Below are 23,203 nucleotides of genomic sequence, written 5' to 3' on the forward strand. Positions count from 1 at the left end.
GTTTTCTGTTTGACATGTTTGATTATTAATTTACCTGACACTGCTTAATCTGTTTCTGTTGCTCACATACAGTGGATGATCTACAGATGTCTTGCTATCGCATCATGTGCAGCATCTACTCTCTAGGAACTGTCAAGAATCCGCATGTGGAGAGGTAACACACATTCAAACACATTATGAGATATAAATTAACTTAGAACTTAGCACTTGGTAGCAATTGTTGCTCTTGTCCTTTATATTTACAGACAGAGGCCAGCTCTTGGAGAATGCTTGGCTCACCTTGCAGCAGCTATGCCAGTCGCCTATTTAGAGCCCCAACTAAATGAATTCAACGCTTTCTCTGTGTATACAACAAAGACACCCAGGGAGAGAGCCAGTGAGTGTGATGCCCTTCCCTCAAATTTGTTTTTTATCTAGAAAAGTTTTGTTTCTGAATTTTCTTTTTCTTTTGTGAATGCTAAAGTCTTGGGCCTTCCTAGCGAGGTGCAGGAATTATGTCCAGACATTCCGGAGCTGGATGCTCTGCTGAAGGAGATTGGAGACTTGGCAGAGTCAGGTGCTCGTTATACTGAAATGCCTCATGTGATTGAAATCACTTTGCCCATGCTGTGTAACTACCTGCCTCGCTGGTGGGAGAGAGGATTTGAAAACTTTCCTGAAATGGAGGGCAGACTCTGTACTGAGGTCACTTCAGAACACCTTAATCAGCTGCTAGGCAGCATCATGAGAATTGTTGTCAACAACCTCGGTATTGATGAGGCCTCCTGGATGAAGAGGTTGGCTGGTGAGCACTTCTAAACTTAATGTGTCATCTTGTACATTTGAGGGAGTTTTTGACCAAGTGTTTTGACAACTTCTGTTTTCTCTGCTAGTGTTTTCCCAGCCCATTGTCAGCAGGGCGAAACCAGAAATGCTCAAGTCCCACTTCATCCCAACAATGGAGAAGCTGAAGAAACGCACCTCAAAGGTGGTGGCTGAGGAGGACCATTTGCGGATGGAAGGGAAGTCAGAGGGGGATGAGGAAGATGGCACTATACGTGATGAGTTTGCTGTACTCTGCAGAGACTTGTATGCTCTCTACCCACTACTTATTCGCTATGTGGACAACAACAGGTACAGTAATCTTATAAACACCATTACTTTAAATGTTTTACACCACAATCCTGCTTTGTATTGACTTATTAATCAAATTAAAATAATTTGTTCTGCTACAGGGCAAGATGGCTGACATGCCCTGACCCAGATGCAGAAGAGCTCTTTCGTATGGTTGGAGAGGTCTTTATTTTCTGGTCCAAATCTCACGTGAGTATTTGTCCTTGTGAATACTTATATTAGCAAAGGCCCCTTCCTTTACTTTATGTTACTTGTTTCTTCTCTCTTTTGTAGAACTTCAAGCGAGAGGAGCAGAACTTTGTGGTGATGAATGAGATCAATAACATGTCATTCCTCACTGCTGACAGCAAGAGCAAAATGAGCAAGGTGAGACAGTGAATGGCAGAGCCAGTGGAGCAGTCTGGTACTCTCAGATCTCGAATCAAGCTACTCAAGTACTCTAATGGAGGAATATTTTTTATTTTTAAACGTTCAAATTGTCAAATTGTTTTTTTTCCCCTTATTTTTTGGTATTATTTCAAAAAAAATGTTACATTTCCCTCCCTACTCAATTATTAATGGTAATTTAACAACCTGTTATTCTTAGAATAGAAACTAATAGAACTATATGATTGTAGCTGAGTAAAGTTGACAGAAATGCCCTTATGCATTCAGGTACAGCTTGAGGCAAGAATTTACTTTTACTTTTTTTTCATATTTTTGTTTACTGGGCTTGGTTAAAGATAACGAAGCCTGCTTTAACTTACTGAGGTTTGATTTGAACTCGCTAAAAGAAGGAAGGCAGTTGTGTTAACAATATTCTCTCTTTGGCTGTCCATTGTCCTCTTCTTTTGGGTTGCGGCTGGGTATCCAGGGCGGGGACACTGAGGTTAGACTTTGTTTCTGCACGACCGCTGTGCTGACCGCATGGCACCTCACTTTGGGGGAGCTTTTCATCAACCTCTCCTGCACACTGGCACATCTGATCCTACACATACAACTACTCATACTCACTCAATCATTCACACAAAAACTCACAGAGAAAGATCTGCACATTTTATCCAGAGTGGCAAGATCCAAGACAATGTACTTAATGGCAGTGACAGATCCTTTTTTGTACACGCATCTGTATCAGTTTATACGTAATTACTTTGCATTCTGTCATATGTAAATGAAGAAGAGTCCATTGAATCAGGTTTAATGAGTCTCTAAGAACCTGGACACGCTAAGCTCATTTTCCACCATCTTTGTTTCTGGCTCTGTAGAACGAGTCGATACTGGGCTGAGAATTTGTTGAATTATTAGCCAGAAGCTTCTTCGACTGAGCATCAGATGGATGTTGGATCCATTAATATTGCTATAATAAAATGAAAGAGTTTCTGCATTTGTTCACTTTCCGTCTACATTGCTGTTAACCAGTGCAAAATTACACATACATTCAGCTGCTTTGAATAGATTCTAGGGAAAAATACTCACATTATACTCATGAAGGATCAATGGACAGATGTGGAGGTCGTATCTGCAGGCCATCCCCAGTCCTGCCAGTGTGTGAGGGGGGGAGTCTGGAGGCGCTTGATGAAAGTACTCAGCTATAGAGTTGGGCTCATGGCACTGGGCTTTACACGAAGCCCAAGGTGGCAGTGAGAGCAGAGTGCCATCATCCTGTTTGCTCTTTTTGATCATAGTGGAGTCTTCTAGTATGCCTTTTGTTTCTTTTCGTGGAAGAATGGTTGACCTGTAGGTCTTTGTTTTAATGTAGCTTTTTGCCAGTAGGCGACAACGTTAGTCTTCTCTGTGCTCTTTCTTCTCTCCTCCCTTAAAATGCTGTGGTGCATAATAGTTCCTCTAGTTCGACTAGTAGTCCTGAGTATCCACACTAACACATGGCTTGATGCTTAATGTCATTAAAGCAGATTTCTTTAAACAGTTGTTGGGTTCTCTCTTTAGAAGTGCTTATGAACCTAACCAATACATTAATTCACACTTATTATCTGTAATATTACCCAAAATGCGTTGCACCCTGTTTCCTCTAAACTACTCTTCTATAACATACACACTGTGTTATTTGATTGGATATCCACTTCATCTTTATGTAACCTAAATCTATGTCTTTCATTCTGATTTAGGTCATTAATGATCAGACCTACTTCTAAAATCTAGTCAATATTTTTTCAAGATAAATTTGAGCCACAGTGGACTGCATTTAGGTGCCAACCTGTATACTGTATATTGTACTGCAAAGAGTTTACAGTTATTTTTCTGTGCAGTAACTTCACACTCAATTGTGTTTTTGTGAGGTGTCCTCTACTGTCAGCCCCCACTGTCTCCACTGATATAGCTCGAATGGAATCACCCTGTTACCTATTCATAGAGCATGCATTTAATAGACTAAACATTCATACTGTGTCACAAAATCCATTCAAAGAATATGCTCTCAAATCCATTTGCACATTTTGGAGGACTCCAGAAAGAGCAGATAACAGAAGGACTGAACTCTAAGAGGATAAAACAGGAGTTCATGATGCAAATATGGACATGTCCCATAGACTGTTTTAATGTAGATGTGTGAATTTTAAAGCCTACAACTAATATATCTAACACTTATTTCAAGGGTTTTGGTCTTTAACTTCATCTAATATTTTAATCTTTCACCAAGGGCTGCATTTTTACCAAACTAGTTTGTTTAAGCTAGCTGTCTTGTTCATAGACTGAACACTCACCTGAATGAAACATTTATGTTTGCATGTTTTAAATGCAATTTCACTGATTTACTTTTTTTGTCTAAGACCCTTTCAGCCCTCCTTTGCCAGAGGCAGCTCTACCTCCTCTTTGCCCTCACATTTTTTCACTACACCCTCTACTTACCAGTCTGAGCTCAGAGAAACAATGACTTTATATTTAGTGACCCTTGACCAGAAGTTGTTCAAATTGTAAGCACTTTTTATTTTACCTTTGGTTACATGTTAATAAGTGGATGTATCATTGTACGGGGAGAGATCTGCTGTTCTTGCATGATAATCATCTTTCAGCACTTAAAGACACTAAGTCAGGACTGTGCCCCATATCCAGTAATTAAACAGTTACATCTTGAATTTTAATGAATGTAAATACGTCTTATGGTTTTACTGAGATTTATTTTATCTTATATTGGGTGTTTATTTAAAAAATAGTTTGCGTTGTCAGTATCATTGCAAGCAAAAGAATGATAATAAGGGTCTCTATCCACAGTTCTGTAATTACAGCATTTTATGAAATACTGTGAATGCTCTTTGGTTTATTGTCTTTTCTTGCAGGGTGGAGGCTCCGATGCCGAACGTACCAAGAAGAAGAAGCGGGGAGATCGTTACTCTGTCCAGACTTCCCTTATTGTGGCTGCTTTGAAAAAGATGCTGCCAATAGGACTCAACATGTGCTCTCCTGCCGACCAGGAGCTTATCAACTTGGCAAAGATTCGATACTCTTTGGTATTTAAAAAAAATACACATGTTTTATGAATTGTTATATACTGTAATACAGAGGAGAGAAAATCTCAGTATTGACTTTACAGAGGGACACGGATGAAGAAGTGAGAGAGTTCCTGCAGAACAACCTACATCTTCAGGGCAAGGTATTATATTTGGAGTGTGATTAAGGGCTAGATATATTCAGTGATTGTTCATTTCAGAGAGCTCTGTGATCCCTGTGTTGTGGAAAGGTGGACAACCCGTCCATGCGCTGGCAGATGGCGCTGTACAAGGAGATGGCAGGGAAGGCCGAAGATGCTGATGCTCCATCAAAAGTTGTCAAGAGAGTACAGGAGGTTTCTGCTGTTCTTTACCACCTTGAAGTCGTAAGTACCGTGGTTATTCCCACCCTCAAGTATGAGGAACACTAACCGACGATTTAAATGGTAAATAGTCTTGCTCTTATATAGCGCTTTTACAGTCAGAGACACATCCACCCATTCACTTTTTTTTTTTTTAACTGAAAACCAGTGAAACGCCTAGTAATAAGCACAGTTGCTAACATTAGCTTGCTATGGGCATACACTTTTTTTGAAGGTAAAAACTAATTAAAAACAATTGCTTATACTGTATAAAAACCTGCTTTTCCTGCTGTGCACAATAAGCTACCATTGGGACATATCTCCTCTTATAGACAGAGCATCCATTTAAATCCAAGAAGATGGTGTGGCACAAACTGTTGTCCAAACAAAGACGCAGGGCTGTGGTCGCTTGCTTTAGGATGACACCACTGTACAACATTCCAAGGTGAGAGATTTATACCAACAGTTAGAGGTGTGATAAACATATTTACATACGTTGTTTTTTGTCTTGTTTGTTCTTTGCAGGCACAGAGCTTCAAACATGTTCCTGGAAGGATATAAACGCAACTGGCTTCACAGTGAGGGTTACTCATTTGAAGACAGGATGATTGATGACTTATCTGTGAGTGATACCTGTTTCCTCAGATTTTTTTCGTTTCCTCTGCTAGTACTCACCCTTCCACTTTTTGTATATCCCAGAAAGCAATGGAGCAAGAGGAAGGAGATGAAGAAGAGGAGAAGGAAACAAAGCCAGATCCCCTCCACCAGCTCATTCTGCATTTCAGTCGTACTGCTCTAACAGAAAAGAGGTTAGATACAGCCGAGGCCACCTTGAAATGCAGAAAGTTATTCATAGCCCACAAACTGTCTTCTCTTTTTCCCATTTCAGTAAACTTGACACAGATCATCTTTATATGGCATATGCAGATATTATGGCAAAGGTAAGTCATCGCAGAGGCCCAAGAGGTGAGATTTCCTATTTGCATTATGAACTCTGAAGCAGTGTTTCTATCTTTTATTGTTTTAGAGTTGCCATATTGGTGAGGAAGAAGAAGGAGGAGAGGAAATAGTGGAGAATGCTGAGGATGAGATGTCCTTTGAGGTGCGACAGTCAGAACTGGTAATGGGCGGCCAGGGGCTAGGGACCAGGAACACAGTGGAGCGGTAGCTCTCGACGCATTGAGTGACCACATCATCAGAGCATTATTTCACAACCACATCTCTCTTTCTCTTTGTTTTGTCTCATTCCTTCTTCTGCTCTTTCTCTGCTGTCTCTCCGTGTTTGTATGTTATGCTTTATTCATCCAGAGTTTCTTGAATTAGAAACTCAAAGCTCCAATCCAGATGTCACTAATTGGCTCAGTGACTATATAATAACAATAATCCTGTGTATATTACACTATAACAAAAAGTGAATTTTAAACGGCACCAAAATCTATTCAGTGTAGCATTTAATGTTCCAAAAGGATGGTAATGTTGGCAATTTTACAGCTTGAAATCTGGATTGGGTCCAAAGAGATGAAATTAATATAGAATTTACATCAACAACAGTAATAGAGTAACAGTAATAATCACATCATTAATAATAATAATCTACATTTTAACATGTTAGTGTTGTCATATTAGTGAACAATTCAAATTATTTTTGACCAAAGTTATCAAATTAAATGACATGTAAAAAATGTAGTACAAAGCTTTTCCTGTCGTGTTTCTGATGGACTGGCAACACCAGCTGTCTCCATGTAGGCCTCTTTATTACACTCCCCAAGCCCAGTTCAGACACTGAACTTATTGATATATCCTGTGCTGACTTACTTTTGGAAGCAACTGGGTCTGAATAACTTTTAGTTTGTTTGACCATGGCTTATCGCTTTAAACTACTAAAAAATATAAATGCAAAAATGCCTTTAAGAGATGTGCTAGGGCTCATATCAAACTGGGGTGTTAGACATGCTACAGCAACGAATATTACACTCTGTGTTTTTAAAGGCCATGCAAATTTAAGTTTCTATTGAAAATATGATTTAGTCCATAGTATTGATGTCATTCCTCCCAGTTTATATAGCTGTCTCTTTTGTCTTTCTCTGTCTTTTTTCCATTGCTCCATGTAACTCCTCTCACCTTCATAACATCAGTCTTTATTAACGGAATGCTACTGATCTATGTCTCCTTCCCCCACTGACATAGCGTACTGACAGACTACAGTGAAAGTCAGCATAGAACATTAAAAGCTATGTATTCAAACACATAGTCAAAGATTTAGTTCATAAATGGATATTAATGTCTAGTTAGATAGACAGGGACTACAGTGTCAGTTTTAGGTCCAGCTGCACGACACATAGTGGGTAGAGTAAGGCCAGGCATAAGTGGGTGGGTGGGTGGTTGGGTGGGAGGTGGTGAGTGGGATGGATGGGCTGGGGTTGGCGGAGGGAGGGAGGGAAAGTGTGTTTTAGACTTATGTGGGATGCTACAAGATGACTTGTGATATCTGTCTAAACAGAAGAACTTATTTTTTACATTTAGAGATGATTATTTGAGATATGTTGTTTTCCTCCTTAAAGTGCCATTTCATCCCCAATTGACAAATTAGTTCAAATGACATTTAGAGCCAAACAAAAGCATAGTAGTCTACATTTCTTAAAGCAAGTGGAGACTACTATAACCAGAAAAATATCTCTGATGGAGAGGGATTACAGCTTTTTCCCAAAGCATCATTTTTGCAGGGATGCTGCACAAAGATATTTTGGTAAGCTGTACAGTTAAAAGGCTAAGCCAATGGGGCTGTTTCCTGTAGTCTAACGCTTGCTCCAGCCAGCAAACGTGAAGAAGTAGTGTAACAACCCCATGACTAATAAAGTGAAGTGACAGAATGTGTGCAAGAGTCAGATTTTGAATTAACAGCAACAAACCATATTGTAACTGCTTGTAAAAAGACTATTATATGATAGATTACAGAGAACAGAAATATATTTGATATATGTAATTGTTAATCACTTAATAGACTTTTTATGTCATTATGTGTATATTATAATGCTACAGTTACAAAAAATGTAAGTTAGTTAGTAGTGAGGTGAAAATATATTTAAGACTTGTGTGAAAGGTGAGTGAATGTAAATGGAAACTGACAGTATAATTTGATAGTATGGACTTTTGGATGATCAGCTTAGTTTACCTAAGACATAGATGGAATATTTCATGAAATATCTGACAGAGCCCATACTATCAATTTAGGTTCCTTTGGTGAAATATAACGCCATGAAATGCTCATAATGTTTGCATCTGCCACAGGAAAAGGAAATGGAGAAACAGAGGCTGCTGTACCAGCAGTCCAGACTGCATAATCGTGGTGCTGCAGAGATGGTTCTGCAAATGATCAGTGCCTGCAAAGGTAAACTTGCTTTTATCTACACCGTTTGCCTAAAAAACGTGCATGCACTGTTTTTCTGACTTCCTGTTTTCCGTAGGCGAGACTGGCCCAATGGTGTCTACAACCCTCAAGCTGGGTATTTCTATCCTTAATGGAGGAAACAGTGAGGTTCAGCGGGTATGTGGGCACAAACAAAACATTTACATTATATGCTGTTGAACTGAAGTTTCATTTGAAGGAGCGCTTTTAATGAATTACTCCCTCTTTCCTGTCAGAAAATGCTGGAATACTTGAAGGACAAGAAGGACGTAGGCTTTTTTTTAAGTGTCCAGGCGTTAATGCAGACTTGCTGGTCAGTTTGCAATCAATTGCCTTTAATAAGAAAGTAACTTTGGTGTATATAATAGGAGACTTGGGGTTGTGGCTAAATAAACAGGTTTTATATTCTTTGTAGTGTCCTGGATCTGAATGCCTTTGAGAGGCAGAACAAGGCAGAGGGTCTGGGCATGGTTTCAGAGGAAGGCACTAGTAAGTCTCCATAGTTTTTTTTCTTGCATCACCTTTTCACATCCCACATCTGTAGGGAAAACATGACATTGCATCCAGTGTTTAATCTAATCATTTAACAGATTATCTGCATAATTTGAAAATGCAGGCTATATAACACATTGTCTGCATCATCCAAAGGCACAGATTGTATTGTTGAATACACTTACCTCATCCATCTGACAACACAACAATGCATCTCTGACAATGGAATACAAATGAAGATGGTACAACAAGGAAGTAAACACATTCAAAACAGTGCAGAAGTTATTTGCAGTAACTGCTAAACTCAAAACTGAGTCAGTACTAAATTATACAATTAGCAGATGAATTAATGAATGAGCATCTGTTTATCAAATCATCTTCTTTAAAGGCTTTCCAACTGTGACATCACTGTTCAAATTTTAATTTAATTGAATGTTTAGTTTCCTAACATGAAGTACTATTAACAATTCAATGTAAGGAATTTAAATTTAACTTAGTTTAGTTCAGGTTTTTACCTTTGTATGTCTAGTAGTTTGACATGCGTAATGGACTTCACCTAATTCTTGAGGTTAATTTGAAATTCTTCCTAAATGAATTTGCCATGGAATGTTGTTAATCTCCCCCTCCTCATCTCTTAGTCCTCTTCTGTTGTCAACACACTGATCCTCTCTCCCTTCCCCACGATCACTGCCACCTCTCCCTTGTCCCTCCTTTCATGGTCCTCAGACTTGAACCTAGATCGGGGTAAATCATGTTTCTCTCCATCTGCCTTTCTGTTCTCTCATTCCTCTTTTTCTCCCCTGTCGTTCTTGCTCCATCACCTCTTTCTCTAACATTGAAGTTATTCCAAGAGAGGATTGGATGCCTCTGTCCATCTTTCACATTCATAGCTGTTGCCCTTCATCACATGTCTTGTTCATTTCAAAATGCTGTGAATGGAATCTGGTCTTTCCTGCTCACGAAAAACTACTAAATCTGTGGGTTCCTCATTTTCCAACCCTAATAACTTCTTGCTCATTTTCAGTCACATGATTTATTGAGATGCTGCCATCTTGAAATATGGCTGTAAGTGTTGTAACTGAAAGGTCAAGGGTCTAGGACTTACAGAGACTGATTAGCACAAATATTCATAATTATGTTTTCATTAGTTGTAATTTTGAATTGTTGTTGGTGTTTTTGAACTTAGAATGAGTCTTTGCTAGTTACATAGGAATCTTTCTATAGTAGAACAGAACAGACTCACTAAGAGGCCACTGCCAGCATGACCTACAGTCCCCTCCAAAAGTATTGGAACAGCAAGGCAAATTCCCTTGTTTTTGTTGTTCACTGAAGACATTTGGCTTTAAGATCAAAAGATGAGTATGAGGCAAGAGTTCAGAATGTCAGCTTTTATTTCCTGATATTTACATCTAGATGTTTTAAAGAACTTAAGGTCAGGTGACTGACTTGGCCAGTCTAAAACCTTCTACTTTTTTCCCCTGATGAATTCCTTTGTTTTGTTGGCAGTGTGCTTTGTGTCATTGTCCTGCTGCATGATAAAATTCCTCTCGATTAGTTTGGATGAATTTCTCTGTAAATTGGAAGACAAAATGTTTCTGTACACTTTGGAATTCATTCTGCTGTTACCATCATCAGTTACATCATCAATAAATATTAATGAGCCTGTTCCAGAAGCGGCCATGCATGTCCAAGCCATAACATTACCTCCATCAGGCTTCACAGATGAGCTTGTATGCTTCGGATCATAAGCAGTTCCTTTCTTTCTCCACACTTTGGTAGAGATTAATCTTAATCTCTCGCAATATTTCTGTCATCAGCTACTGTTGCTTTCCTTGGCCAACCTGTTCAATATCTGTTGCTCAGTACACTAGTAGTTTCTTTCTTATTCAGGACATTCCAAATTGTTGTGCTTGCTATGCCCAATGTTTGTCTAATGGCTCTGATTGATTTTCCTTCTTTTCTCAGCTTGAAAATGGCTTGCTTTTCTCCCATAGACAGCTCTCTGGTCTTCATGTTGGTTTATCGTCTTTAACAAGAAATACATACTTTATAGATTTCAACCCAGGCCAAAAAGTAGACTAGTCATGCAAAGCTATTTAATGTTTGAACAATCGACCTTAAAGTCAACACCTGGTCAACAAGAAACACCTGTCAGTTACATGTTCCAATAGTTTTGCTCACTTGGAAAAATGGGTGGGTTCAAGCAAAGGGTGGTATGTCCCCGAGTTGTTGAACACATCTAGATGTAAATACCAGGAAATAAAAGCTGACATTTTGAACTCTTGTCTCATACTCATCTTTTGATCTTAAAGCCAAATGTCTTCAGTGAACAACAAAAAGAAGGGAACTTGCCTTGCTGTTCCAATGCTTTTGGAGGAGACCGTACATACGCGTTCAGGCACGTTCAGTTGGTTGCAATCTGCTACTTCACCACTAGTTAGCACTAAATCCTACACATGGACCTTTAAACTTAATAACCAATGCACATGATGTTGAAAGCACTAGGCATACAAGTACAAATTAGACAGAGTATTCCTAGAACTTGTGTGTAGGAACTCTTAACCTAGCTAAGAAGTCCTTAGCTCAGAGTCATCAAACTGTAATTTTCCTATGACTAAAAGGATGTGTGGTTCCCTTCTCTGACGTACTCTATTTATGAGTTGGATTCCCTTCGGCATTTTGATGGACAATGTCCCAACCTCTCTGACATTTAACTCTGCTGTATTAGAGCAACTTTGGTATGTGCTGCATGAGCCTGTGTTGTGGTCGTGTATTAATTGCAGCCAGTGATGGACTGGGAGCTAAAAAACAAACAAAAAAATAAACAAAACAAAAATCAAGTAATTATAGTATAAAATAAAGTCATTATTCAACTAATGATAGTATCATTTACAGTATAGCTTTCTAAACGTGGTGCGCTAGTTTTACAAATAGAATGACACTTAGAAATACCACATTTTCTCTTATGTACTCACTAAGCAGTTTGTTTGATATATAAAGCATAGGTCAATTGATCATAAACTAGAAAACTTCATCATAAAACAGATAGTTTCAGTATCAGTTCACCTCTGACTATTGCAACAACTTAACTTTATTTTTGTGTTTCTGTCTGTACAGCAGTGCATTATTACTGTCTGCTCAGTTTATACATGTTGGTAATGTGACTGTATGTCTGTATGTTACCATGTCAGCTGTTCACTGCAACTTGTTTTCATATTAAATGTATGCATGTGATTCTGATGCCTCATGTTGTTTGATTTTTGTGAGACTGTACGTCAGACCACAATCATATATATTTCTTATGTTAATATTTATACGATATAATTTATTCTAACAAGTGACACTTACTCCAAGAGGTGGTTATTGCAGTGTATGATACTAAAATTCATTTAGATGACGGTAAGTTGAGAAATGTATATGTTTTTATTATCATCAAACTACTACTAAAATACTCATGTGAACTGTAATCTCAGTACTGTATGAATATTTATCACAACGTATAGTCCGATATGAGCTTTAATGTGTCACTTTGATTCATTTGATCTATTTGTTTTTTATTTTAGATGAGAAAGTGATGGCAGATGATGAGTTCACCTGCGACCTCTTCCGTTTCTTGCAGCTGCTTTGTGAAGGTCACAACAATGGTGAGAAACAAAAGTAATATTAAATTCAAATCAGTTATAAATTCCATTAAAAGCAAACTCTGTCAATTCTTAATTGGGATTTTGATCCAGATTTTCAGAACTACTTGCGAACACAGACAGGCAGCACAACCACCATCAACGTCATCATCTGTACTGTAGATTACCTCCTCCGACTCCAGGTGCAGTAATCATGTCCCAAAACTCTATGTGGAATTAGGCTGAATGTGTAGTAGGTTGATTGTACACATCCAAATTTGTCTTCAGTTTTTAGTCTTCTTATGGTTCCCAAGTGCTCTGATTACATGTATTTTATATAGATTAAGAAGATATTCTTTACAAATTCTCATATTAACCACAATGTTTTTTCACGGTATAGTGCAGAAATACTCTTACTACTTTCCTCTCTTTTTTCCCCTTAAGGAGTCGATTAGTGACTTCTACTGGTATTACTCTGGCAAGGACGTCATTGATGACCCAGGCAAAAAGAATTTCTCCAAAGCTATGACAGTGGCAAAACAGATTTTCAACAGTCTAACTGAATACATTCAGGTAGAATTTGAACAAATCCTGCATCTTATGCTGGCTGGCTGTTTGTTTGATTGTATGTGACCCACCAACTCTCTCTTCAGGGCCCTTGTACTGGCAACCAGCAGTCTCTGGCTCACAGCAGGCTGTGGGATGCTATTGTCGGGTTTCTTCATGTCTTTGCCCACATGATGATGAAGCTCGCACAGGTACGCACATATGATTTCATTGACTCCCATCACATCCAGATGAAAATTATTAATCTGGCGTAAACAAGTCGGTTTTACCTCAGGTCACCAGGTGTATGCTTTGCTCCAAAACATTAAAGCAAAAGTTCTTTCTTTTTAAAATATTTGCAGAATGTATTGGTCTCATGAGACATTTTGTTTTCAATGACCACGGTAACAGTAAAAGGTGTTGCTTAGAAAATTTCCCCCAGCTGTAGATTGGTTCTCGTTTTATGTTTCATCTTGGTTCATCCCAGTGGTTATCCTTATGTGTTCACCTCTACTGCATAACACACAATGGCTCCTTAAATGTGCATGGCAAAAACCTGTAGTCATCTATTAAATAAAAAGCTTCCAAGCCCATAGTGGACGAGCTTGCAATGTTTTCATTTAATAGATAACAAGAAACTGCTCACAGTAACACTGAATATAAAAACATTTAGTGAAAATTACAAGTATTTCCACTATTTGTAACTCAAAAGTGGGCTTTATTCTGTGGAGTCATCTTTTTCACATAAGGCATTTTGACATGTCAAGTTAGGAATGTCATGACACTGTCATGGCTTACATGGAAACTGTTTAAAAAACAATACTTTTGTAGAACCATACAGTTGCAGAGGTATTTTTTTCACTGCATCATAATGAAATCCCAATGGTGTGGTACCAGACTCATATTCTTATAAGAACTGAGCCTGGTTATGCAGGCGAAGTATAATATAATATAATATATAATATAAATATACTTTTCTTTCTATGTCAAGTCAGTCATTATCAAACAACCCATTCTAGACTGTTCTATACCATTTGCATTTTGTGGATTAAATATACATAAATATTTATTAAAATTTAAAATGCATTAACATATCAACGTGATTGAAACTGTCGAATCATGTTGATTTCCAACTATAGGGTGCAACTTGTGCTTCAGGTGCTGCAAATAAAAGGTCAAAATACTGTGTAGAAAATCACACGACTTTCCCTATAGTGCAATCATCCTCTGTGGATGACTGATGCTAATAACGCACCTTTATTATTAGCACAGTATTTGCATGCATAACCCTTTTAATCATATGTTCACAATAAGCGATGAGACATAATTACATCCATAAGTTCCCAGTTTAATGAACTCTAACATATATGATGCGGCTAACAAAAAGAATCCCTTCCTGTGCGCTGCTTATGTGTCATTATATTTTAGATATAGTAGAGGAGTTAACAAGTGATATTTAGAGTAAATTCATACATTGTTTTATTAAAAGGAAAGTTTTGTCATCCACAATTATATATTTGAAAATGTAATAATGTTTTAACTGTTTAACAGCTGAATAATTTATTATTTAAACTGTCTTCCACATGATCTATGCAGGGTAAAGTATGTATCCATTTTATTTATTCATTGATGTGATATTGTGTTTACTAGTTTTTAATTTATTCAATGTTGCTTTCTCTCATCAGGTTGTTTTGTACTCACCTGCTTTTTAAGATGAGGTTAAGAATATCGGATCTAAAATGTCATAGTTAGGGGTTTTTATTTAGAGAGAACTCCAAGAGCTGGAAGACTCTGTGAGAGCCGGCAATCTTTTAGGCATGCTGAACTTAACATCTATTGAAACAAAGCAGCTAAAGGGTAGAAGTTCAGAGTTAAACAGTTGATTCTTTAGCACCTTGTTCAGTCCTTTACATATGTCTCCAAGTCATCTGGTCAAAGATTATTTAGTTTTATGTAGAGCTATGTTGAGAGTCTTTTTTGAAAAGATGATTGATGGATTGCATTGATCTGTGATCAGTAAGATATGATACAATTACCTATCTAAATAAATACATTTTATATGCCATGCATATGACATAACCTTTTTTCATCTATAAAATGTATCATTTTTTCAACATACACGTTTCAACTTACACGTTATCTACACCTTTCTCCACACCTGTTCATGCATGTTGGACCATTTTATATTGCCCTCATCTTTATATCCTCCTGATTAAAAATAGTTTTACCTTGTCTAAGCAATCACCAGTCCTCTATGCAGCATTAGAAGTTTAGACCTTACGTAAGAACAAGCAGGTGACTACAAAACATCCAGAGAGAGAGAGACTTGATGTTTAACATACACTGTATACACTACACACTTTAATATGAAATTATTTGGTGTTATATTTTAATGTGACACCCACTTTGTGTGCACACATTTAACAGAGACACAGATTCTGTTGCAGTCTTTTATTCATTTGCGGTGTGTTGTTTTGTGGCATCTGCTTTGAATTAACATAACATTAACAACATATTTTATATGTATAGAGTATAGAAGCTTCAGCTATTAATGCTAATACACATTGTCATGAAGATTCAATCAGTATCCATAAATCATGGCATTTAGCCTATGTTTAACATCCAAAAATATTATAATAAATAATTTACAAATATGTTGAAAGCACAGTAAAGCTGGGTCAGATTTTTTCTCAGCAGCATGAGGGTTTGGTTCATTAACGTCTTTTCGCAGCACCATCTTTGTTGTGAATGTGATTGTATGCAAAACACAGTATTTTGAATGTACACCTCATATTATAACAAGTATTTGGGTTGATATGTTTCATTTGTGTTTTCTACTTGACCAGTGACTATTGTGCCTCTATAAAACTTCTATAAAATCTCTCTCTCCAGTGTTTTAAAATATGTCATTACTGTAAGATCTTTCACATCTTCTCATGACAGGATTCCAGCCAGATTGGTCTGCTGAAGGAGCTTCTTGACCTACAGAAAGACATGGTGGTTATGTTGCTCTCACTGCTAGAGGGTAAAATGAAGCTTTGTTTGTTGTAGTTTTCAACAGTTTTCATATGTGTATCCTTTTTAAAATTCTTATTTTTATTTTGTTTTATTCAGGAAACGTGGTTAATGGTACCATTGCACGCCAGATGGTAGACATGCTCGTAGAGTCCTCTAGTAATGTGGAGATGATACTCAAGTTCTTTGACATGTTCCTCAAACTGAAAGACATTGTGGCTTCAGATGCTTTCCGTGATTACGTCACGGATCCTCGAGGGCTGATCTCCAAGAAGGACTTCCAGAAGGCCATGGATAGTCAGAAACAATACTCCCCTTCTGAGATCCAGTTTCTTTTATCCTGCTCAGAAGCTGATGAGAATGACATGATCAACTATGAGGAGTTTGCCAGTCGCTTCCAGGAACCTGCCAAAGACATTGGCTTCAACATCGCTGTGTTGCTTACCAACCTGTCTGAGCACGTCCCTCATGACACCAGGCTACAAAACTTCCTGGAACAAGCAGAAAGTGTGCTGAACTACTTCCGTCCATTCCTGGGTCGTATTGAAATAATGGGCGCCAGCAGAAAGATTGAACGTATCTACTTTGAGATCAGTGAAGTAAACCGCAGACAGTGGGAGATGCCACAAGTACGAGAGTCCAAACGGCAGTTTATCTTTGATGTTGTCAACGAGGGCGGTGAATCCGAGAAGATGGAAATGTTTGTAAACTTCTGTGAGGATACCATCTTTGAGATGAACATAGCCTCGCAAATTTCAGAACAGGAGGAAGAGGAGAAGGGAGAAGAAGATGATGAAGGAGATGAAGGTGGGGGTGAAGGAGGACCAGGTGGGGGAGCAAGCGGAGGAGATGAGGACATTAATGGGGAGGAAGGGCAGCCTGAATCAACCTCTGCGTTTGCAGAGTTTATAAACAGCATGGTAGGTTTCCTCAACATTTTCACCTTCCGAAACCTTCGCAGACAGTATCGCAGAGTGAGGAGGATGACATTCAAAGAGATTGTAGTTGCTCTGTCCACATTTGTCTGGACTATCCTTATGAGTATACTGCACTTCATTTACAATGTGTGCAAAGGCTTCTTTATGATTATCTGGCAAACACTGTTTGGAGGTGGTTTGGTGGAGGGAGCTAAAAATATCACAGTGACTGAGATTCTGGCAAGTATGCCAGATCCAACGCAGGATGATGTACATGGAGACGGACCAGGGGAGCAGAGGCCAGGGGAAGAACAAGACACTGGAGGGGTGACGGACACTGGCGAAACTGGGAGTGGAGAAGAAGAAGAGGAGGATAGCCAAGAAAAAGAGGGTGGGAGGATACCAGGTATTGATGCTCCAGGTGGACTTGGAGACATGGGTGTAGAGGCACCTGTTGAACCTCCAACTCCTGAAGGAACTCCCATAACAAAGAGAAAAATGGTGATTTTTTTAACTTTGTTTTTGTACTGCATTTCCATCCAGGCAGCAAATCAGTCAAGATGAGTAGATGTTTTTTTATTTTTATTTTTTATTTTGTTACAGCCCCCCGAAGAGGCTGATGCTAGCCAGAAACCACCTGAACCTGTCCCTGTAGAGGAACCTCCTACAGAGCCTGAGAAGGCTGAGTAAGAGTCTTGATTCATTGTCTACATTAAATACTGTACTGTACTGTACTGTTTGTACATATCAGCCTACATTTTGAGGCTAGTCTAGTCAAGATGGACTGACAGATTGAAAGAGTGGCAGTTCCAACATGCTTCACGCACCATGACTTTGATGTTGATGGAATGCTAATGTGTAACAATAACCCTACTATGTTTGGTTTTCAGTGTCGAAACTGGAGAGAAAGCAGAAAAAGAATCCCAGAGCAAAGAGCAGGAAGAGACGGAAGAACCGAAGAAATCGGTGGCAAAAAAAGAAAAGAAGATGAAAAAGAAAGGTTTTCAAATCTGGACGGAGCTGGAAACCCAAAGAAACAAATTTATGGTGAAGCATTCCGTGGCATTTGTTTCCTAATAGCTAACTGAAATACTGGAATTGATTAGTTAGTATATTTTTTAGTGTTACTCTACACACCCTAATTCACAAGTCAGTTGAAAAATATTCATTTATTATTCTTCTTTAGAACTACCTCTCCAGAAACTTCTACAACCTGCGTTTTCTGGCTCTGTTCCTGGCATTTGCCCTGAACTTTATTCTGCTGTTCTACAAGGTAACAACTTTGTAGAAAATGTGCCTAGAAAACTTGATCTTTTTTTTCTGTGGTGTCTTATTTTGGTGTTTTGTATTGTATTTGACCATTTGTGTGCTGTTAGAGTTCAGCTACACTGAGTTTTTTTGTCTGTTTAGGTCTCTGAAATCCCACCTGATGGCGATGATATGGGAGGGTCTGAAATGTCAGAAGGAAGCGGGCTGTTTGAGGGCTCCGGGTTGTTTGAAGGGTCAGCGGAAGAGCCTGAGGGATCTGGCATGAATGAAGGAGGAGATGAGGATGAGGAAGATGTTCCAGTTTATTTCTATTTAGAGGAAAGCACTGGATACATGCAACCTACAATGGCCTTCATTGCCATACTGCACACAGTCATTTCATTCATCTGTATCATAGGCTATAACTGTCTGAAGGTAGGTAAATTGATTTTGTGTCACTTTTGTGTTATTTTTCACATTTGCCCAATTACATAAAACAATAGGCAGATTTTTCTCTATGAACTCCATTATGCAGTATTTCATTAACATGTAGACCTCAGTGAACAGCATTTCAAATTATATCTATCAGATTCCACTGGTGATCTTCAAAAGGGAAAAGGAACTTGCAAGAAAGCTGGAGTTTGATGGCCTCTACATCACTGAGCAGCCTGAGGATGATGACATTAAGGGACAGTGGGACAGACTAGTCCTGAATACACCGTATGTGGATAATAAAAACCATTGTCTCCTAACAGATGCTTTAATTATTTATTTATACCTTATTAAATTAATGAATCATATCCATTTTCCTTGCAGCTCTTTTCCAAACAACTACTGGGATAAATTTGTCAAACGAAAGGTGAGTTGTGGTAACACTTTCTATGAAGGTTGTATTTATAATGCCCTATGAATGCACTCATAATGTTTTATAAGGTGTCTATAAAGCATTATAATGGTCATTATTACCATCTATACATATTCACAAGTCCTTATAACCAACTTCATGATGCATTATGACAACTGGTTATGAATGATTATAATTTTAATCTGAATAGTGCATTATAAATATGTCAATATCTGCCTACTCACTTGTTAGTTTTATGATGCATCATAACTACTTCGCTTTGCTAAATGTGCATAGTGATGCATAATGAGTTTTGACTTTGCCTATAGTGCTTTATATCTGTAGTTATAAGTATATGTAATAAAGTTGTAATAATGTATACATCTCCCTACAGCACACTGTTATAAACAGCTATGCAATATCATAAGTGCTGTTTGTCAGCTCTAAGTAAAGTGACAAGAATATGACACTATTATTAACAGATATAAGTTACTATGAGTAATTAAAAGGTGCAATAAACTAAGTCCTGAGTCTGGCATCTTTACCCCATATGCACAATGTTAATATCAAAGGTGTTATTTGTCAGCTTTAGGTAAATTAGTGCAAATGAGGTGTTGTGGATATAAGACTATTATAAACAAATATGAGGCGCAATGAAATGAGAGCCTGGACAGTAAAGACAAAAGGAATGCATTTAGTTCACTTTATTTTCATTTAAACCAACACACATAATCAGAATGATTATCAATGCTCTGAGCACATTGCACAAACACATGAAACAGGCCACAAAAGAGCACGGCGTGGTCCTAGCGATGTGGCTCTTGAAAGTGCCTTTGGGTTGGTGAGATGATTCAGGGTCAAAGGTCAGGAGATGGTTTGACAGCAACTACAAGAAGAACAGAGGCAAATCTTTAGTGCTCTAGTTGGGTTTGTTTTTAATGCAGGTTTGATTGAAAACACATAAGTAGATCACGTTTTTTTGTTTAAAGCAGCCTAATGAGACATTGTGTTACCGCATATCATGCAGGCAGCGCAGATTACCCGTAGGTGGCTTAAGCTAGCTACACAAAGGTTACCAGACACGGCTAGTTTTCCCTCACAAGTTAGATCGTTTTCATATTCTTGCGTTTAATGATTGAAACCATTCGAAATCATTGCTTTATTACGTAAACGATGTGCTTCATGTAAGCAATGTAAGGCATTAGCTCACAAAACATTAGCAGGACAGACAACCTACCTATCCTGGAGAGGACTCAGCGAAGAAAGGAAAGAAAAGCCGCTTTACGACTAGTACATACAGTCAATGCTTTGCGACAGTGGGAGGAGCTGTGGACGGAGGTGGGTGGGGTCTGAGGTCAGGGGTCATGGACTAAGGAATGACATTTCTACAATAATAATAATATAAATAAAAACGATATTAAAATAATATCTGACGGCATTCAATAAATGCGGACATTTCTAGCGATCCTATATAAGCGACCGATACAACAAATAACCATTAATTTTTTTCGAATCTCAAAGTGCCGAATCTTGCAGCAAAATTGTCGTTACATTAAAAACCGAAATAAGATCATTACAAATCTAGTCTAAATGAAATAAAATCAAACCTCTTTATTGCGCAGTGTCACATTGACAGTCATCCTCATAGCACGAAATAACTTCCAATTGAAATACATCAGTTTGAAATTCGTTTCGAGCGGCATGAAAATTTGAGGAAAATCGGCAGGCACCAAACAATAGATTAATTTTCGTGACAGTTTCACATCCACTGTTAGACCGGGTTGGCATTTAACCGCTTGTTTATACAGGATCGCTAGAAATGTCCGCATTTATTGAATGCCGTCAGATGTTATTTTAATATCGTTTTTATTTATATTATTATTATTGTAGAAATGTCATTCTTTAGTCCATGGCCCCTGACCCCTGACTCCACCCACCTCCCTCCTCAGCTCCTCCCACTGTCGTAAAGCATTGACCGCGGGTTTTCTGCTCTTTCTCCGCTGAGTCCTCTCCAGGACAGGTAGGTTGTCTCTCTGTTCTGCTAGTGTTTTGTGAGCTAATGCCTTACTTAGTTTACATGAAGCACATCGTTTACATATTAAAGCAATGATTTCGAATGGTTTCAATTATTAAACGCAAGAATATGAAAACGATCTAACTTGTGAGGGAAAACTAGCCGTGTCTGGTAACCTTTGTGTAGCTAGCTTAAGCCACCTACGGGTAATCTGCGCTGCCTGCATGATATGCGGTAACACAATGTCTCATTAGGCTGCTTTAAACAAAAAAACGTGATCTACTTATGTGTTTTCAATCAAACCTGCATTAAAAACAAACCCAACTAGAGCACTAAAGATTTGCCTCTGTTCTTCTTGTAGTTGCTGTCAAACCATCCCCTGACCTCTGACCCTGAATCACCTCACCAACCCAAAGGCACTTTTGAGAGCCACATCTCTAGGACCACGCCGTGCCACTTTTGTGGCCTGTTTCATGTGTTTCATGTGTTTGTGTAATGTGCTCAGAGCATTGATAATCATTCTGATTATGTGTGTTGGTTTAAATGAAAATAAAGTGAACTAAATGCATTCCTTTTGTCTTTACTGTCCAGGCTCTCATTTCATTGCGCCTCATATTTGTTTATAATAGTCTTAAATCCACAACACCTCATTTGCACTAATTTACCTAAAGCTGACAAATAACACCTATGATGTTAACATTGTGCATATGGGGTAAAGATGCCAGACTCAGGACTTAGTTCATTGCACCTTTTAATTACTCATAGTAACTTATATCTGTTAATAATAGTGTCATATTCTTGTCACTTTACTTAGCGCTGACAAATAGCACTTATGATATTGCATAGCTGTTTATAACAGTGTGCTGTAGGGAGATGTATACATTATTATAACTTTATTACATATACTTATAACTACAGATATAAAGCACTATAGGCGAAGTCAAAACTCATTATGCATCACTATACACATTTAGCAAAGCAAAGTAGTTATGATACATCATAAAATGAACAAGTGACTAGGCAGATATTGATATATTTATAATGCACTATTCAGATTAAAATTATAATCATTCATAACCAGTTGTCATAATGCATCATGAAGTTGGTTATGACGACTTGTGAATATGTATAGATGGTAATAATGACCATTATAATGCTTTATAGACACCTTATAAAACATTATGAGTGCATTCATAGGGCATTATAAATACAACCTTCATAGAAAGTGTTACCGTTGTGTTTAATTTGGATAGTTTTGTAATGAATACTTTAGAGCACTTGTGTCCTATTTGTAACATATTAACAATGTTCAGGTTCTGGATAAATACGGAGACATTTATGGAAGAGAGAGAATTGCTGAACTCCTTGGCGTTGATTTAGCATCCCTGGATGTGAGTCAACAACATGAGAAGAAACAAGAAGAAACAGACAACTCCATGTTTGCATGGTAGAGTAAAACGTTTAACAAAATGTACAGTGACACGTAGAAAACATTATTCACCAAAATCAAGGGTATCAACCAATATTTTGTCTTTTAGGGTGACCTCCATTGACATCAAATACCAGATCTGGAAATTTGGTGTTGTGTTCACAGATGGTGTAAGAAAAACACTTTTGCAGATTGCAGATTAAATCATACTATATACAGTACTATTCTATATCAATGTGCTCTATCTGTTATATAACTATACTGTACTATACGATACTATACTATACTATACTATACTATACTATATAGCTATATACTATAATTTAACTATGATATACTATAATATATACTTTTTATACTGTATATTAGTATAATTATAATATGTAATTATTTAGTAGTCTATTAGTATATATTATTCCATTACGTTGAGGCATAATTAGACTATTATAATACTATGTTATAATACTATTTACAGTAATATTATATCAAACTAGACTTAATCATCTTATACCATCTTATGTAATACAAAAATATATATTATATAGTACTGTAATATCATACACAAAACTTGTACTTTATCTTTTTGTAGACTTTCCTTTATCTCTGTTGGTACCTTGTGATGTCTTTGCTCGGGCATTACAACAACTTCTTCTTCGCGTGTCACTTGCTGGACATTGCCATGGGTGTGAAGACTCTTCGCACTATCCTGTCCTCTGTCACACACAATGGCAAACAGGCAAGAGCACAATCACACTCAGTAGTCCTGATGTTATTT

General features: G+C 37.8%; 1 protein-coding gene across 10 annotated transcripts in view; it reads left to right on the forward strand.

Annotated features, from left to right (window-relative positions):
- LOC125021093 (ryanodine receptor 1-like) overlaps positions 1-23,203 on the forward strand; it is a 46,981-nt gene that overhangs the window by 21,456 nt on the left and 2,322 nt on the right. The window contains exons 67-102 of one of the 10 annotated variants that reach the window (XM_047606933.1): positions 73-154; positions 246-376; positions 464-784; positions 873-1,113; positions 1,215-1,302; positions 1,387-1,479; positions 1,967-1,981; positions 4,386-4,556; positions 4,640-4,699; positions 4,787-4,921; positions 5,230-5,342; positions 5,423-5,519; positions 5,597-5,706; positions 5,787-5,838; positions 5,925-6,017; positions 8,186-8,285; positions 8,362-8,441; positions 8,540-8,616; positions 8,719-8,792; positions 9,522-9,539; positions 12,359-12,439; positions 12,530-12,618; positions 12,860-12,988; positions 13,069-13,173; positions 14,558-14,563; positions 15,905-15,986; positions 16,076-17,394; positions 17,497-17,579; positions 17,784-17,940; positions 18,080-18,166; positions 18,304-18,576; positions 18,731-18,861; positions 18,958-19,000; positions 22,313-22,446; positions 22,538-22,598; positions 23,018-23,164. In XM_047606933.1, the coding sequence (XP_047462889.1) occupies positions 73-154; positions 246-376; positions 464-784; positions 873-1,113; positions 1,215-1,302; positions 1,387-1,479; positions 1,967-1,981; positions 4,386-4,556; positions 4,640-4,699; positions 4,787-4,921; positions 5,230-5,342; positions 5,423-5,519; positions 5,597-5,706; positions 5,787-5,838; positions 5,925-6,017; positions 8,186-8,285; positions 8,362-8,441; positions 8,540-8,616; positions 8,719-8,792; positions 9,522-9,539; positions 12,359-12,439; positions 12,530-12,618; positions 12,860-12,988; positions 13,069-13,173; positions 14,558-14,563; positions 15,905-15,986; positions 16,076-17,394; positions 17,497-17,579; positions 17,784-17,940; positions 18,080-18,166; positions 18,304-18,576; positions 18,731-18,861; positions 18,958-19,000; positions 22,313-22,446; positions 22,538-22,598; positions 23,018-23,164 (5,078 nt within the window). The remainder of the gene's footprint in view (positions 1-72; positions 155-245; positions 377-463; positions 785-872; positions 1,114-1,214; positions 1,303-1,386; positions 1,480-1,966; positions 1,982-4,385; positions 4,557-4,639; positions 4,700-4,786; positions 4,922-5,229; positions 5,343-5,422; positions 5,520-5,596; positions 5,707-5,786; positions 5,839-5,924; positions 6,018-8,185; positions 8,286-8,361; positions 8,442-8,539; positions 8,617-8,718; positions 8,793-9,521; positions 9,540-12,358; positions 12,440-12,529; positions 12,619-12,859; positions 12,989-13,068; positions 13,174-14,557; positions 14,564-15,904; positions 15,987-16,075; positions 17,395-17,496; positions 17,580-17,783; positions 17,941-18,079; positions 18,167-18,303; positions 18,577-18,730; positions 18,862-18,957; positions 19,001-22,312; positions 22,447-22,537; positions 22,599-23,017; positions 23,165-23,203) is intronic. The other 9 variants (XM_047606936.1, XM_047606934.1, XM_047606940.1 and 6 more) reach the window with 9 other exon arrangements.

The sequence above is a fragment of the Mugil cephalus genome, chromosome 15 (genome assembly GCF_022458985.1).
Source record: "Mugil cephalus isolate CIBA_MC_2020 chromosome 15, CIBA_Mcephalus_1.1, whole genome shotgun sequence".
Taxonomy (NCBI): Eukaryota; Metazoa; Chordata; class Actinopteri; order Mugiliformes; family Mugilidae; genus Mugil; species Mugil cephalus.